The following is a 17296-nucleotide window of genomic DNA, read 5'->3' on the forward strand; positions in this document are numbered from 1 at the left end:
TGAAAACTTTGCTTTGCTCTTTATTACCGGATTTATTTTGGGTCTGATAACAGTGACAATAGAATTTTATAAAATATGAGCCATTATATCTATTGATCAAACTAAAATAGAAGGAATTATTTCATTTTTTATAAGAGAGTTTTGTACAGATTGTTGTTACGTCTACTCTGTTTTCATATCAACACCTAAATCCTTGACGTTGATGTTTATATAACTATCAATCAATCAGTGTAATTTAAATGCATAAAAGCAACTTGGCACCTTTCGCCACATCCTCCTAAATGCTGCTCTCCATTTTGCAGAAAGTCCAGAAGTGTTTTGCTTGACGGTTTGTGAAGAGGAGCCGTTTAGTTGCTCCCAACGCCCCTCTGCAAGTCATCAACAAAATCTAAATTATTTTGTCCTCAAAAGGTGCATATTATATCCCAAGTTCATTTTCCTTTATTCTCACAAATACATCCTGCCTTGCCATATTGCTTCTTTTGAAGTGTGCCATTGAATTATTGCTGTCGCTTGTCATTTTCCTGTAATTTGTTTCCTGTGGAATAAAGAGCGACTGGAGACGGACAATTAGGATGAAAAGGGAAAATGCTTCTATTTTGTGTAGACATTTTGGATGAGAGCAAATCTCACAGAAGCATAAAATCTTAACCGCTTTTCATTTCTGACCTTGCGTGTCATTTATTGTAGTACTGAACTTGTGTGCCGTTCATCACATTATTTCAATCCCACAAAGCGTATTGCTTCTTTAAAAAGGAGGGAAAAAAAGTTTATGGGAAAAGAAAACAATTGAGAAATACCCAATTTTCCTGCAAATTTACCAGAAATCACTCTTCACTGGTTTGTTAGATAAGCTTTTTGTGCAATTTTCTGCCAGCCTTTTATAAATCATGACATTTGCATTATTTCTCCTTGACTTAAGTGTTGAAAACATATTTCTTAAAGTGTTGGGAGGATTACAGATTAAAATGAGGGCTGTCAGAACTGACAAGAGTCTTTCTTCTCATGGATTGTCTCACACACAGAGCAACACACAGTTGCTTTTTTACGGGGGGAAAAAACCTCCTGGCCTCTGATACTCACACTTACAATCACCAACATCTGCAATTAAATCAAAATGTTTCTCTTTTTTGTTTTGTTTTATGTTATTTTGTTCTTTGCCCCTCTTGTATGAATTAAACACATTACAAATACAGACACATGGCCACTGAACCAAGAGTATTAGAATCAGGATCTAAATACAATGGTGCAAGTAGCTACATTTGATATAATAGTAAATAGGGACACCCTTTTTTCTTGATTGGTGATATTCCTTCACACAAACATGATTATTCAGACTGAATCCAGGAGAGCTACAGTACGTCATTGGTTCTCATTGATTGTATATTATCATATTGACACACATGTAAATTGGGTTCAATATGATCTTTTGCTCACTCTTTGCAGTTACAATAGCTTCAGTCGTTATGGGAAGGCTTTCCACAAGGTTTAAATATGCATCTGTAAGGTAAAACGACTTTCTTCAGTCAGAGGTTTCTTCAATTTCGCTGCAGGCCTGACTGCTACTGGACATCCTTCCTACAGCATTACCATCACAATTGCAATTTCAAGAAACATTTATGAAGAGATAAAAAAAATCTATAAAAATATGTTGTTTTTTTATTTAATTAAATGTTGTGACTGTACACTTTAAAAAATTTTGCATCCTATTTCCAGCATATAAATGCACTTTTTATGAGTTTTTTTTTAAACTTCCTTAAACCCTCCTATAGGAAATCTTTACACCTTTATAATATTGTATTTAAATTTGTTGTATATCAGCACTTTTGTTGTTCTATTTCAATTAATCAAGAAAAGTTGACAATCTTCTGTTTTCAAGCATGTTATTACTTTAAATATGAGTAGAAAATAAACAACATTTAAAATGTATGATCCTTTGCAAATTTATTTTATTTTAGAACAATTGTTTTCTAGTTATATGAAGTGTTTTTAATGTATTTCATAGCTGAGATCAAACTGATTTGTTATTCTGTTTTTTTGTGTTTGGTTGATAAACGGGCTGAGCTCTGTGGGCGGGATTAAAAATCCTACACCAATCAGAGTCCTCTCCTTCCTGTAAACTGCACTGTGATTGGTCAAAGTTTGACAGCGCATCTTGCTGCTGTTGGTTAGCTGTGCTATGGCTAGCCAGCAGCTAATGTTAATACTGGGGACTGCAGGCCGTTTTTCCTCTCAAACCTCATAATTATCTTGTGGAAAATAATACTACAGGGTCTTTGCCGTTGGTCTTTAGCCCCCTGATAGTAAGTTGATCTCTCATTGCTCAAAACATTTTATTTATTTAGCTATTAGTGTGATAAGTTAGCGGATTGAGGCGCTGTCTGCCTCCGTTATTTCAGCCACAGAGCTAGCAAAGGCTCAGTCTTTTGAGATCACTTTATCTGTAATGACAAACCTGGTTTGGTGTCACCGGGTTGTTAAATTTGTAATAATGTGTTAAAGCAGACGGACTCCCATCAGAGCATCCTGTTGCTCTGTTGTGCTCTGGTCTCTCAGCAGCAGTTGCTGTTTTTGCTCAGAAACGTTAGAAACATGAGCAAACCAGGTTCACACACCTTTTAGATTCATCATTCTAGATTGATTTAATGTGGAAAAATTAACACATTAGAAAAGTTTTATTATTTAGTTTTCGGTTCTGATCCAGATCCTCTAAACACTAGTAGCATGGTAATAAAAAAACAGCCCCGGTTAGCTTATATTACCTATACCGGTGCATTTTAATATGTTATCAGTGAAAAGCTAATTTATTAAACTAAAATATTGACTTATTTCACGCTGTATTTTGTTATTTTGCTCATTGTAGTTTAAATAGAATTACAACAATTACAACATCATATTGGACAACTAAAAACATTTTAATCGTTTAACACTTCAGGAGTCATTAATGCGGTTACTGCATCAATGCGGCGTGGCATGGAGGATCTTTGGCAGTGTGGGCAGGTACCAAAACTTATTGGAGAAATAAAACAGTATTTCCATAAAGTTTGATAGCAGATTGAAACTCAAAGTGCACTACTGTTTCTTGTTAGACTCCTGCTCTGACTTTGAGCTTGAAGTTCTGCTGCCTTCATTTCCAAATGAAATGAAAAATATTGAGGTCTTTGGACCATCCAGTTTTTTTCTCCTTAACCCAGGTTGAGCGGCTAGTACAGTTGTAGCTCATGTCCTGGATTGGTCTGTGTGCTGCATTCTTGTTGGTTGTGAAGGAGGCTCCACTTTTTCTTTTCAAAGATGTACAGTTGTATAATTGTGCATCTGTTTGCAGCAATTTTCATTTGCGAGTGTAAACGTTGAGTTGGAGGAGTGGTCAGCAGCAGCTTATTTGTATTTAAAGTGACAAGATGCCCTAAATCAGCTCTGAAATCACATTATATGAGAATATTTTAGATAATGAGACAAAAAACGTAATGAACATGATTTGTATAGGCCATAGATCTGTCCTAATGTGTTAAATGAAGCCTAAGCAGTCACCTTTAGTTCTCTTTATTGAAGTAGTGCTACTCTAGTACATTTTTGGCTACTCTACCCTCCTCTGGTCTGCAATGTGACTGAAGTGTTTCGTGTTTTCCAGGTGAGTCGTCCTCCATGGCTGAGATGATGACAGCGACGCCTCCTCCGTTTCCGTGGAGATGACCTGCCACCCTTTCTGGAATGGTCAGAATGGGGCCAGATGTGCCCCTTCTTAACGAGTACAAACAAGAGTTCTTCTGGAAGCGCTTCCCCCAAACCGTGTTGGGGGGTCCCCGCTTCAAGCTAGGCTACTGTGCCCCGCCTTACGTATACGTCAACCAAGCGGTTTTGTTCCTGACGCCATGGCTGTTCGGTGGCATCGGCACGCTGCTCTGCCAGCTGCAGCTGCTCCAGGAGCTTTATGCCGCCGTTCTCTCTGGCATGCTCATGTTCGCAGCTGCAGCAGGTGTTCAGGCGCTGGCGCTGCACGCTGCACGCAGGAGCGGCACAGTAGTGGAGAGACTTGGCGCGCCCAACAACCTGGTTGATGAGGAGGAGGTGGAGTTCACCCACTGCGTCAGCCCGGAGACGGTCCGATTCATCGCTCCGGGGAAGCGGTTCGGCCTGAATGTGGTTCTGCACACGGTTCTAGCTGGAGTTCTGTGCGGCTTCGGGACGTGGTACGTGTTGCTGGGCCGACTGACGGCTCTGTACGGCAGCACCGGTGCCTCCCTGGTCGTATTTGTCCTCAGCTGGGTGACTCTGTGTATAGCCGAGTACTCCCTCATCGTCAATACGGCCGCAGAGACGGCTACTTTCCAAGCACAGGACACGTACGAGATCACGCCGCTCACCCGGCCGCTCTACGTTTTTATCTTCATCGCCGTGGATTTGGCTGACAGGTGAGCAACAACTCAACAGGGTTCAGTTTTCAGGAAACTGCAATCCTCCAACTCCAACTTTTTTCAGATTAATCGATTATTCTGACGATTAATTGAATAAAATATATATTTTAAATCCAATTGGACCATTATTCTGACGATTTATAAAACATGGTCAGATTACTCGATTATTTTGACCGTTAATTGGGGGAAAATGATCAGATTAATTTGTTAACCAGATAAATCAATTCATCAGAATAATTGACTAAATTATTATTCTGATAAATAATAGATTAATCGGATAAAACTTATTTTTATCCAGTTAATCAACAATTTATCAGATAAAACAAAAAGATCAGATTAATTGATTATTCTGACAATTAATTGGGAAAATTTATCAGATTAATCAGTTAATCAAAAATAATCAACTTGGCGATTATTTTGATGATTGATCAATTAAATTAATAACAATTTGGCACATTCTGCAGATTTTTCATTTAATCACTTTAGCCTTTTTTATACAATATAAATACATCAAAGATACAAATAAACAATTTAATTCCTTTTTTAAATGAGAAAATAAAAAAGTTATTGTCTAAAATTCGATACTGAAGCATTTCTTTTGTGAGTTTGAGTCTGCTGAAACTAAAACTAAACTATTTGAGGAGTTTTGGCTAAAACATGTTTAAAGCTGCAGTATGCAACTTTTAATAAAAATATTTTTTACATATTTGTTGAAACTGTCACCATGACATCACCGTATGGTTTGACACAGATGATCTCCAATCAGAGCTGGGAGAAGGGTCTTTACGCTGTCAATCAACAGTCATGGTTTGTGTATACGGTGCTCACCCCCCACACACTTTCTGTCTGCTAAGCTGCAGCGTTTTCCTGATAGCAGAGCCTGTCACGAATGCTAATGCTAGTTAGCATAGCCACCGATGACGGCGGATAAGTTTTTTTATGGAACTTTAAGTTGTTTCTTTGCCATTAGGACATTTAGCGGCACTTTCACGAGGTTGATTGACAGCGCTAAGAGTCTCTTCCTGGCTCTGATTGGTTGTTTTTAACCAGGAGCGTCACTTTTCTTCAAACAGCAATAGTAGCTCATACTAAACTGTTAAAACATGGTGACAATTTTAACAAAATGTAAAAAACTTTTTTTTAAAAGAAAAGTTAGACGTGTTTTCTTTATCTTAAATGCAAAATGTATATTTATTTTGTACAGTTATGACTTAATTACTGCTCTGAATATGTTTACTTTTTTCAGCAAAATGTTTTTTTGAGACTCTTAATGATTGATCATTTAAATTATTTCAATAATCGATTAATCTGATTAATCAGCCCCAGTCACAGTGGTGTCAACATTTCGTGTAGGTTCTCCCACGCTGTTCCTGAGCTCCAGCTGGCCAGCCAGACTCTACACGTGGTTTTCGTCTTCCTGCCTCTGCTCTGGGCGCTGGGGGTTCTGCCGCCGCTCGACGCCCTGCTCCTCTGGGGAACGGAGCAAGTTCTGGTGTTTGGCCTGGGAGGCTCGCCCATGTCCAGCAACATCAGGTGAGCAACATCCCTTCATGATGACCTACAACCGTTTGTCACCTAGAGACGACCTGTGTTGTTGTTTATCACGTCGTCGTTAACTTTGTGTCCCTCAGGCTGCTCCTCATGTGCGCCGTGTCCTTTGGCGTCGCTGTTTGTAATTACTTCATCCCGTCATCGCTGGGCGTTGTCCTCTTCTCCACCTCTGCCGGGTTTCTGCTGAGCCTGGACCTGAGCCAGGTCGGCGCGCTCTGCAGGCGCCAGAGAACCGCCTTCAGGGACCACAGAGTTCACAGCGGGGGGTCGCCATCTTTCCCTCTCACTTCCTTCGGCTGGAGCCTCGGCTGCCGGGAGCTGCTGCTGTTTTCCAGCCTGCTGGCGGCGGCCACGGCGGAGGCCGGACTGTTGCATCACTTCATTGGCTCAGCTCAGTCCCAGGTCTTGGTTGCAGGACCTCAGGGTCCGGTTAGCTACCTCCTCATCATACTTTTCTCTCTCTGCTGGGCTCTAAGAGAGATCCAGGGAGCTTACGTAGTTGCAGGGATGTTCCTGAATCCCCTGTACCCTAAAGGAATGTCCAATGTTCAGAGCTTCAAGCAAAAGAGCAGAGGGTTGCACGCAGCTGCAGCAATCCGAAGAGTCCTGCTTTATCTTGGTGAGCGTCTGGCTGCATGCTTTTCATTTTCTTATGCTAAACGTCTGCATGGAGATGCGACTGACCGGAACCTGATCTGTGTCCCACTTCAGTGTCTCCGTTTGCAATGGTTGCTTTTCTGTCTATGGACGAATCTCTGCGATCGCTCCACAGTGTCACCGTCAGCGTGGGATTGACTCGAGCCTTTAGAGCGGTACGTTCACATCCGAAAGGAGACATTTCACCTGATTTATACATCCATGCTGCTTCTAAAAACAACCAAAGTGCTTAAAATAAAGTCATTTTCTGGCAATAAATAGTTCTTTTTTGCACCTGGAAAATTTGTTGTTTAAAAACTTTCCGAATGCAACATCACAAACCCGCAGACACTTCACTGTTACCTAGCAACCCCAGCTGAGCTGTGTCCGTTACCTAGCAACCCCAGTAGAGTTCTAGAACGTTTAGTCAGCTGATATTACTGCTGTACAATGGCTGCTGGAAAAGACAAGTGTTTTGAAACTGTTCAGAAACTGCTTACTGCATTCTTCACTGCAAAAACGCAAAATCTTACCAAGTTTTTTTTGTCTAGTTTCTAATGCAAATATCTTGGCACACTTGAAATTAGATAAAACTAACTTGCAAATACCTTTTCACCAAGATATTGGAGTTTAGTTCAATAATTCCTTAAAACTGTAGAAAACGTTATTTTTGTCTTATTTTAAGTGTGGTAAAATATTTATAATAGAAACTAGACCAAAAATACTTGGCAAGATTTTGTGTTTTTGCTGTATTGTTGGTTGTGCAGGAGGCTCCACTTCTGCTTTTCATAGATGTACAGTTGTATAATTGTGCATCTGTTTGGAGCTGTTTTCATGTTTGAGTGTAAACGTTGAGTTGGAGGCGTGGCCAGCAGCAGCTCTTTTTAATAATTTCTTTAACAGCTTGTTCCAGATTCTCAGAGGCCAAAGGAAAAAAAACGCGCTCTCTTCTGTTCTCCACTGTCTCTACTTTAACAATCACGAACATGGTGTCATTGAGTACAGGTGGTTCTTGCCTTTCAGGTGTGGCAGAGCTCAGAGGACGCCCTTTTGCAGATGGTTGTGGTGATCTTCGTGCGGCTTGCAGCTGGAAGTAAAACACTACCCGGATGGGAGGCCTTAGGAACTGGAGTTCAGCTTCTTCTGGTGAGCTCAACATAAATCAGTAAATTTAACAAATTCCTCTCGATGTCTCAGTGTGAGATTATGCTGCTGCAATAACAGATTCGTATATATGAAGGCGTTTATGTTACAGACCTGATGGTGTTAAATTTGTAACGCAGGTGGGCCTGTTGCTGGACAGACTGGGTCAGTTCCTGGCCAAGCTGAAGTTCACCCTCACTGTCCTGGTGACGTCCTGGACGGAGAAGAAGCAGCGGCGTCAGGCGGCCGGGACTCTCCTGGCTCTCAACGCCTCGCTGTGGCCGCTGGTGCTGGCTGTGGTGACCCTCTCTGCCCTGCTCTCTGCCCCCCTGCTGCCCCTTTTCACCCTGCCCATCTTCCTCGTAGGATTTCCCAGGCCGCAGCGCAGCTGGCCAGGCCCAGTGGGGACGGCCTGTCCCTGTCCGGACTCCGTCTTCTACCAGCAGATGAGTGGAAGCTTGGCCTCTGCTCTAAGGACGGCCTTTGCAAGCGGTTCACTCGGTTAGTGGGTCGTGCATGCTTTCTCTATGCTTTCTATTAAATTATTTCATATTTAAAATGTTATTTATAGAATGTAATTTGCATCAGAATACAAATAATTACATAGCTGAAAATGTAACAACAAAACCCAATTAAACAATTCGATTGATCATTTGATTTTTTATTTTATTTTTTTAATGAAGCGATTAATCGTGTTGAATCAGTTATTAAAATAATTGTAAAATAATTTAGTACAGACTCAAAAACAAGGCATTTGCTGAAATAACGAACACATTCAGGGCAATACTTAGGACAAAACTGTACAATGTACATACATATATATGTTGCATTTAAGATAAAAACAGTAAAGAAATACTACGTTATTGCATTTTAGTGAATAAAATGTTTTATCATTAAAAAAAAAGGAGTTGAAATATTTGTTTATTTGCAGTTTGCATCAGAATACAACTGCTAAAAGTTAAAAATATAACAATTCGGCCCAATTTAACAAGTCGATTAATCGTTTTATTGTGTTACGAAACGATTAATCATGATGAATCGATTATTAAAATAATCGTCAACTTATTTTGTAGTCAATCGTTAACTGGAGTAGACGGACTCAAAAAAGGTCATTTACTGGGGGGGAAAAAAACATATTCAGAGCGGTAATTATATCAAAACACATTCCTTTAGTGTTTTTATCTCAAATGCAGAATATATTAAAAAATATTCCTTTAATGCAGAATATATATTCATATTCTGCATTAAAGGAATATATTTTTATTGCATTTTGTTTAATTATTTTTAAAAGGAATTGAATTCTTGGCTTATTTGCGTCTTTTCAATGTATTTCTAATATTGTATAAAAAGCTTAAGTGGTTAAATAAAAATATTTTAAAAATCTCTCCACTGTCCTAAGTTTTTATCTGAATAATTGTCAGAATAATCGATAGAAGAATCTATTACTGAAATAATCGTTAGTTGCAGCCATAGTAACAATCCAAAGACGACAGCGCTGAGGTAAATCCACGTCCCATTCGGTTGTTGTTTATTTGGGCTGCAACTAACAATTATTTTAGCTATCAATTAATCTATTGATTATTCTGAGGATAAAAATAAAAAAATTCTTATTCCACAGATTTTTCATTTGCCTTTTTTTCTACAATATTAGAAATGTGTTAAAAGATGCAAATAAACAACTCAATTACTTTTTACAGTAATTGTAAAAAGTAATTTTTACAATTACTTTTAATTGTAAAATTACTAATCATTAATTACTAATTAATGATTAGTAATTGATCAGTAATGTATTAAATTTAATAATGTATTAAATTTAATACATTTAATAAATGTATTAAATATATGCATACATTTAATACATAAATTTATACATTAATTTAGTGCTTGGTCATTTGTAGCCAAAGATGCATCTGCAGCTAAAAAATACTTCAAACATCAACATGTGAAAAGCTCTACCCTTTCTGCTTGACTTAATTCATTTTTTTGGATTAACTGATTTAGTTAAGTTTTTTCTTTTTCTTTTTTTTTTACACAATTTGAATCAGGTGAAGCCAAAACTGCCACTTGAGGAGAACATATAAGTTTTTGTTGACCTTAAATGCAAAATGTATACATTTTTGTACAATTTTGGCTTCATTACCGCTCTGAATATGTCACTCTTTCAGCAACTGTTTTTTATTTTGAGTCTGTATACTCCAATCGATTGCTAAATTAGCTAATGATAATTTCAGTAATCGATTAATCACGAATAATCCGATTAATTGTTTCAGCCTGAATGTTTACCTTCCACTGTAGCACAAAAAACAGTTCAAAGAGAGTTCAGAAAATCATTTCTTAGATGTTTTAGTGACCTAAGACCCCTCTGGGTCGAGCAGGGATTGCATGCGTCCCCTCACATGGTTAAATACCAAAAAGAAACTCTGTTGTGAGCAGCCTTTTTCAAGTACTGGCGGTAATGCGGGCTTACATCATCGCGATGAGTTTCCTGTGAAGTGACCCAAAAAAAACGCTCTGATCTGTATTCATTACATCCGAATGTTTCCGCAACATTAAACGCATAATACTCCGAGGCTGAGCTACACTGCTGCGGCGATACACTCTGCGCTCAATCAGAACGGGCCAAATGGGGAAAAAATACACATACAAACAGGAAGCTGATATTTCTGGAGTGCCCATTCAAAAGTGATCAAAAAATTTCACCTTACTGTTTCACATGAGCTGTAAAGCTGTGGCGGTGATGTGTTATTTAGAATGACGACTTGTTAAATGACAGCGGTTTGTACTGTTCCTTTAGCTTTGCTCACACTGGAGGCTATGGAGCAGTGAGCAGGAAGAGGAGTCTGCTCAGTCTGTCGCTTTCCATCACGATGTAGCGGCTGGAACTATTCTGAGATGTCATTATGGGACGCAACATTATCCCTGAGCCACGCAGGCACTAGTCATAGTAAAACAAAAGCTCCCTTAACCTTGCTGCTCTGCTGTGGGTCTGTGGTGAAATAAATGTCTGTCTTCTGTCTGCAGAAATCAAAGTCCTGCTCCGACTAAAAGAGAGACTGATGGAAAGATAAGGGTTAGATTAGGCTTAATGTTTAGATCCAAGGCTGCAACTAACGACTATTTTAGTAATTGATCATTCTGACGATTAATCGATTAATCAGATAAAACACATTGCCACATTTTACATATTTTTCATTTAACAAATTGTTTTAATTTGATATTAGAAATGCATTAAAAGGTACAAATAAACAATTAGATTATTTTGTTAAACAAGAAAATGAACATTTTATTTCCTAAAATTCTATAAACTGGATGAAGCTAAAACTGTCACTAGAGGAGATTTGGGTAAAAAAATGAAAATATTTCCAGACAAAGGTGTATTTAATTTAAATTTAAAAAAAAATAAAATAAAATATTTATATATATATATATATATATATATATGTCACTTTGACCGGCGGAGGCTCTGCTTTGGTAAGGAGGAAGTGAGGCGACAATATGTCTTTGAGGTGTTTTTATTTCGGAGCTCCAAGTTACACCAACATCCTCATCAACAACCACACTTAGTGAAACACAGCAGCTTACACTTATACCTGAGGCAAGTTCCACTTACACCAGGTGAAGGGGTGATCAAAAAAGGACAAACAACAACACTATTTACACAAACCTAACAATAAATGATCCAACAAATATTTACATGCATGCAAATTATTAAAACTAAACTATTCTAAGGTCAATCAAAAAGTAAAGGTAACAAAATAAATCCTCAGAGTGTTACCCCTCTTAATGGAAGCTGGTATGTTCCAGGAGCATTTGTCTCCCTCTCTGCTCCACCTTGCTGAGACACACCCAGAAAGGCAAGAACTCAATTAACTCAAATTGACTAATCTAAATCAAAACAAACTGACATTCCCCCCCCCACATTCTCTGAACAGGAAAGATGGCCAGTCTCCCTACCCAAAAAGAATGTTCACCAAATGTCAAAGTAACTGAAATAAAGAACTGATACAAAATACATTTGAACTGAAAATAACATAATATCAATAATCAACATGGGATGGAACCCCTGGTCTCCATCACAATATATATATATATTACACAATTTGGGCGTAATTACTGTTCTGAATATGTTGAGTTTTTGAGTTAAATTAGTTGAGAATAATTTCAATAATCGATTAATCATAATTAATCCGATTAATTGTTTCAGCCCTGTGTAGATTTCTGTGTTTATTGACGTGATTGTTTGCTCCGTAATGTAACCAGATAGAGAAGCAGCTGATGGAAAAATGAAACGGATGCGTTTGTTTGTTTGTTTGTTTGTTTGTTTGTTTGTTTGTTTGTTTGTTTGTTTGTTTGTTTGTTAGGCTGAGTGCATGTTGTGTGTTCCCCCTTTCTTGACCTCGGATTACACGCCACACCTCCTCATACGTTCAATTCACCGACGACTCATGATGTGCTCTCTGTTTGTAGGTTCTGTCGCCCCAGGCTCTCATTTTCTGGGACGTTTCCAGGACCGTATGGTTTGGATAATGATCCTGGAGAGAGGATACGGCTACTGTACAGTTAATATTAAGGTACTGCAGCGTTTTTCTGCTTTTAATGGTCACTGCAGGTGTTTAGTGAATGAATCCTTCTCACTGTGGCCAGATGCTTGGTGTGGACAAGAAGGGACTCACTTGGTCTTCCTTTGATAGAAAACTTCTTGTTACTTTGCATTATGAGCTCAGTTTGACTTTATTTCATCAGAGCTGCAACTAACTACTATTTTACTAATCAATTATTTTGACAATTAATCGGATGCAAAAAAGTTTTTGGCAATTTCTGCACATTTTTCATTTAACCACTTAAATTGTTATATACATTATTAGAAATACATTAATAGGTGCAAATAAATAAATAGATACATTTTTAAATTGGAAAACAATATTTATTGCCTAGAATACAATAATATAGTTTATGCTTGATCATTTGTAGCAAAGGATTCATCTGTAGCTAAGATTAGATACTTCTGACATCAACATGTGAAAAGCTCAGGTACTTGTGCTTGAATTAATACAATGTAGGGCTGATCTGGTGACCATGTTCCGCATTAATCAATTAATAATTGCATAGCAAAAAGTGCTTCATGGGATTTTTTTGGGAACCATCAGGTGGGAAAACGCCCTAAACATGTCCAAATATGTCTATGAAAACACACTGACTGTAAAACCTTTTTGACATGATTGTATTTTGTTAAATGCATTAAATCTGGCTGAGAATTGGTGCTACACTGCAAAAACACAAAATCTTACCAAGTATTTCATTCTAGATTTTTGTTCAAATATCTTATTTCACTTGAAATAAGACAAAAACTCACTTAGTCACTTTTCAGTAAGATATAGGAGCTTGTTTCAAGTCCGTATTGATAAAAGGTACCAGTTCAACCTGCAGATTATTTGATTTATAAAATGGGAAAATGTCAGAAGTTAAATATTCTGCCAGTGGAATTTGTACTTTATCATCAATATTTCAGAATAATTGACCTAAAACAAGATTATAGATTTTGCTGAAAACAAAATGTTGTCTTATTTCAAGTATCCTAAGATATTTGCACTCAAAATTGTTAAAAAAAATACTTGGTAAAATTTCATGTTTTTGCAGTGTACACGGATGCAGTGAATTGAAATTTAAAGTTAGATGAGTTTTTCTTTGCTGCAGGGTTTGGAGCTGCAGGAGACGTCCTGCCACACGGTGGAGGCCCGCCGGGTGGACGAGGTGTTCGAGGCCGCCTTCGAGCGCCCGGAGCAGCTCGGCTTCACCCAGGGCTTCAACCTGCACTGGGGCAACGCGCTGACGCCCTGCGCTGCGCTGGCGGTCCGGGTCTACTCTGACGCCAGGAACGTCCTCTCCGGCATCATCGACTCCCACGACAACCTGAGGAAACTGCAGGAGGACTTCATGAAGGCGCTGACCTGGCTGCTGCTGCGCCACTGTGTGCAGAGGCAGAAAGGTTTGCTGTGGAGCAGTGAGGTCGGGTCGGCCATCGGAGGCGTGAAGTCCCAGTCCTCCCAGTTGGCCCAGACCACATGCAACCTGCCGTCCGAGGCTGTGGTGGTGGAGTCCAACATGTCCTCTCTCAGGTTTAGACAGGACAGCTCCAGTTTGACGTCATTCGGGGACTGGTCGGACGAGGACGACCTGTTCGGGCCTCAGCCGGCCCGGCGGACCGTGGCGTTGGTGACGGCAGAGGCGCAGTTAGGTCACGCGGCGCTGCAGACCGGCGCCTCACTGCCCGGCTCTGTAGAGATGGACAGCCTGTTTGAGAACATGGCGCTGTCCGCGCTGCAGCCGCTGCAGCCTTTGGGGCTCGGCATTGGCATGCCGGCGGTGGACAGAGGCCGAAACCCGGAGGTGCTCAGAGAAAGCCCTCACCTGAACTTCAGCTGCCCGCAGTCAGAGGCGTTCAACCTGCCTCCGGTTTGGAGGACGGCGCCGCTGCTCCCGTCCCGCCTGCTGTCGCTCAGGCCGCTGTTCCCGGAGGAATGGTTTCGCTTCAGCCTGGGGCGCTTCGGGCTGGCGGCGCAGGGGGAAACCCTGGAGGACATGACCAAAGCCCTGAAGGAGGACGAGGTTTTGAAGGAGCTGCACGTGAAGGTGGCGCTGTCCTGCCTCATCTCTGTGGGGGCGGAGTCGGCGTTCACCAGCCCCAGTTACATCTACAGGCTGTACTGCGGAGACGTGCCGTGGACGGAGGGACTGGACTGGCTGTCTTCAAGCAAAGATCTTTACCAGCTCACAATGCAGGCTTTCAGGTACAAGCTCCTAATTTCAACTGGTTCTAATGGGCTGGAAAGAACAGCTTCAAAATAAAATATACGATTTTATTTCCGTCACCAGTATCTGATTTAATTTTTCTTTCTCGCTTTCTTTTCTGAAAAAAGGGACTACAGATTATGAAATATATTTTCAAAAAGTAGCTTTAATTTGTCTTTTTTTTATTTGCAAATGTTAAAATTTTTCAAATATCCGATGGAGACAAATGAAGAGATGCTTCTCACACATTCTGTATATCCGCTTGATAAAACAGCTTTCCATAACCTACCCAAACATTTTCAAAACAAAACTTTGGTTTTCCTGTCTGTTCTTCTCCTGCAGGTCAATCAAAAAGTGACTTTTATTTCAATAATTCCTTCTGAACTGTGAGTTGTAAGTATTGGGGCCAGGCTATGAGAATTTTTGTGTAATTATGAGAATAAAGTCATAATATAAGCAGAAAAATGAGGCAATTTTACCAGGAGAAACTCGTAAAGGTGAAACATTATGCTTCCTTGAACAGGTTGGGAACAGGTTTATGGGCGATACAGCTGATCAGACGTTCTGGAACTCCGCTGGGGTTGCTAGGTAACGGGCGGAACTCAGCTGGGGTTGCTAGGTAATGGACGGAGCTCAGCTGGGGTTGCTAGGTAACAGGGTGGTGCCTCCTATTTGTTGCATTTGGGAAGTTTTTGAAACAACTCATTTTCCAGACACCAAAAATGAAGAGAAATAAGTTGTTTTAGCGAGAGTTAAACAAGTCCTTACATGACCTGCTAACTCCATGTGTTTTTTTTCTTCAAAATATTTTTGCTTAATCATTTTAAAGTCCTGCAGCTGATAAAAATTAGATGCTGACACATTTTCTTTTTTGTAAAAGTTTTATACCAAAGTGTAACTTGACAAGATTGTCAACATTCCTCATTTTCATTTAGTTTTTTTGTATTGGAGTTCTCATAATATTACTGCTTAATTCCCCTAATATTACTACTATACAACTCGTTATTAAAAAAGTAAAAATTGTACCTGAATTAAAAGTTCAAATAAATAGAAGCTAGAACAAGACGACCGCCCTGGACTATTAAAACCAAAGGAGTGCAGTGGTGAAAAAAATCAAGATTTTTCAAAATATTATATCCTCAAAAACCAGGATTTTGATTCGACAGCCTCTGTTAGAGCCTCTGTTTTTCTTCTCCCACAGGTTTAGCTTCAAGCTGCTGTTCGACCAGGCCAGCCTGGGGCCGATGGAGTCCCCGGAGGAACTGTTCAGCACTTTAGAGGGATATGAACGGGACTGGTACATCGGCCTGGTGACGGAAAGAGGCTGGCACGACAGCGTCCTTCAGGAGAAGCCCTTCCTGTTCTCCCTGGGACACGACATCACCATGGTAACTAAACGACCTCTGCTGCATCAAGTTAAGAACAATAATTCATGTCAGTAACAAAAATAAAGAAAATGTTCCAAATCAGTTTCTTTCAATAAAAACTTATGAAACTTTAACAAAAGCTGCAGGTGTGAGTCTGAGTCAAGTGAATTTTTGGTTAAAACTTGTTTTTCATTCAGTGGGAAAAGAATCCAGAATTTTTACTCAAGTAAGAGAAGAAATACTTTATAATAAAATTACTCATGTAAAAGTAATGGTACTTTTTCCCAAAATGTTACAGGTTAGCGCCCAGCTGTGGGACACGTTGTGATGGTGGGTTTAGTTTTCAGAGGCGCTGTCTGTCTTCCCTCCTCAGGGAACCTACACGGGTCGGGTCCTGTCCCTGCAAGAGCAGCTGGTGCAGGTCGGCCGTCTGAACGGAGAGGGGGTCAGAGGTCAGTGGGCAAACCTTTCCTGGGAGCTCCTGTATGCCACCAATGACGACGAGGAGCGGTACAGCATCCAGGCTCACCCGTTCATGCTCCGAAACTTGACAGTTCAGGCTGCCGACCCGCCGCTGGGTTACCCCATCTACTCCTCTGCCCCGCTCCACTTCCCCTGCCTTTGACCCGGAGTCCCTCAGGGCGCCTTCGTTTCAAAAGAAAACACCTCAGTTTGTTTCTCACCTGTTGAGGTTGTGCATTGTTTTCTGTTTGGACACCCATTATCTTTCTCATTAAAGTTAAAAGGATGTAACTTTTATAAATAGTTTTTCTTTTACATTTTTGTTGAAACTGTCACCATGTTGTTATGAGACAGATAATCTGTGAAAAGGTTGATGCCATCTGAAGAAATACGTGACCAGAAACAACTAATCAGAGCCAGGAGGCGGGTCTTAGCGCTGTCAATCACCTCATGTACTCAAACAACTTGCCATATAGAAAAAATATTTTTCCAACATGCTAATTGGTGTAGCATTCACGACATGTTATGCTGATGGGAAAAAGTTGTAGCAGAAGTTGATTGACTGCGCTAAGACCCGCCTCCTGGCTCTGATTGGTTGTTTCTAGTTATCAAAAAATGCATAAAAGCTATGATTTCTTTTTCTTTTTTTTTTTTAAAACACATTATCTGTCTCATATAATGTCATGACATGGTTACAATTTTAACAAACGTAAAAAATATATTTATTAAAAAGTTACATACTGCAGCTTTACGTGGGAGTTTTTAATCATTTTTAACAGGAACTGTAGCACCACTTTACTTAATAATGTCAAAATTGGGATTTAAAATATAATAAAACATCTTTAAAGTTGCAGTATGTAACTTTCATATAAAAACAGACATATTTGTTGAAGCTGTTTGTCATGAAACAATCTTAAAAGCTTCTCCACCTTC

The 17296-nt window shown here is 39.7% G+C and overlaps 1 protein-coding gene across 1 annotated transcript; it reads left to right on the top strand.

Moving 5' to 3' along the window:
* Positions 1–2156: 2156 nt before the first annotated feature.
* On the top strand, positions 2157–16657 carry pcnx4 (pecanex 4). The gene is made up of 11 exons (XM_008400043.2): positions 2157–2303; positions 3632–4412; positions 5769–5948; positions 6047–6585; positions 6678–6778; positions 7626–7748; positions 7886–8246; positions 12213–12316; positions 13440–14533; positions 15736–15922; positions 16275–16657. Exons 2-11 carry the CDS (start codon positions 3712–3714, stop codon positions 16524–16526), a joined length of 3642 nt encoding a protein of 1213 aa, XP_008398265.1. The 5' UTR covers positions 2157–2303; positions 3632–3711; the 3' UTR covers positions 16527–16657.
* Positions 16658–17296: the final 639 nt, after the last annotated feature.

This window comes from Poecilia reticulata, linkage group LG22, assembly GCF_000633615.1.
Source record: "Poecilia reticulata strain Guanapo linkage group LG22, Guppy_female_1.0+MT, whole genome shotgun sequence".
NCBI lineage: Eukaryota > Metazoa > Chordata > Actinopteri > Cyprinodontiformes > Poeciliidae > Poecilia > Poecilia reticulata.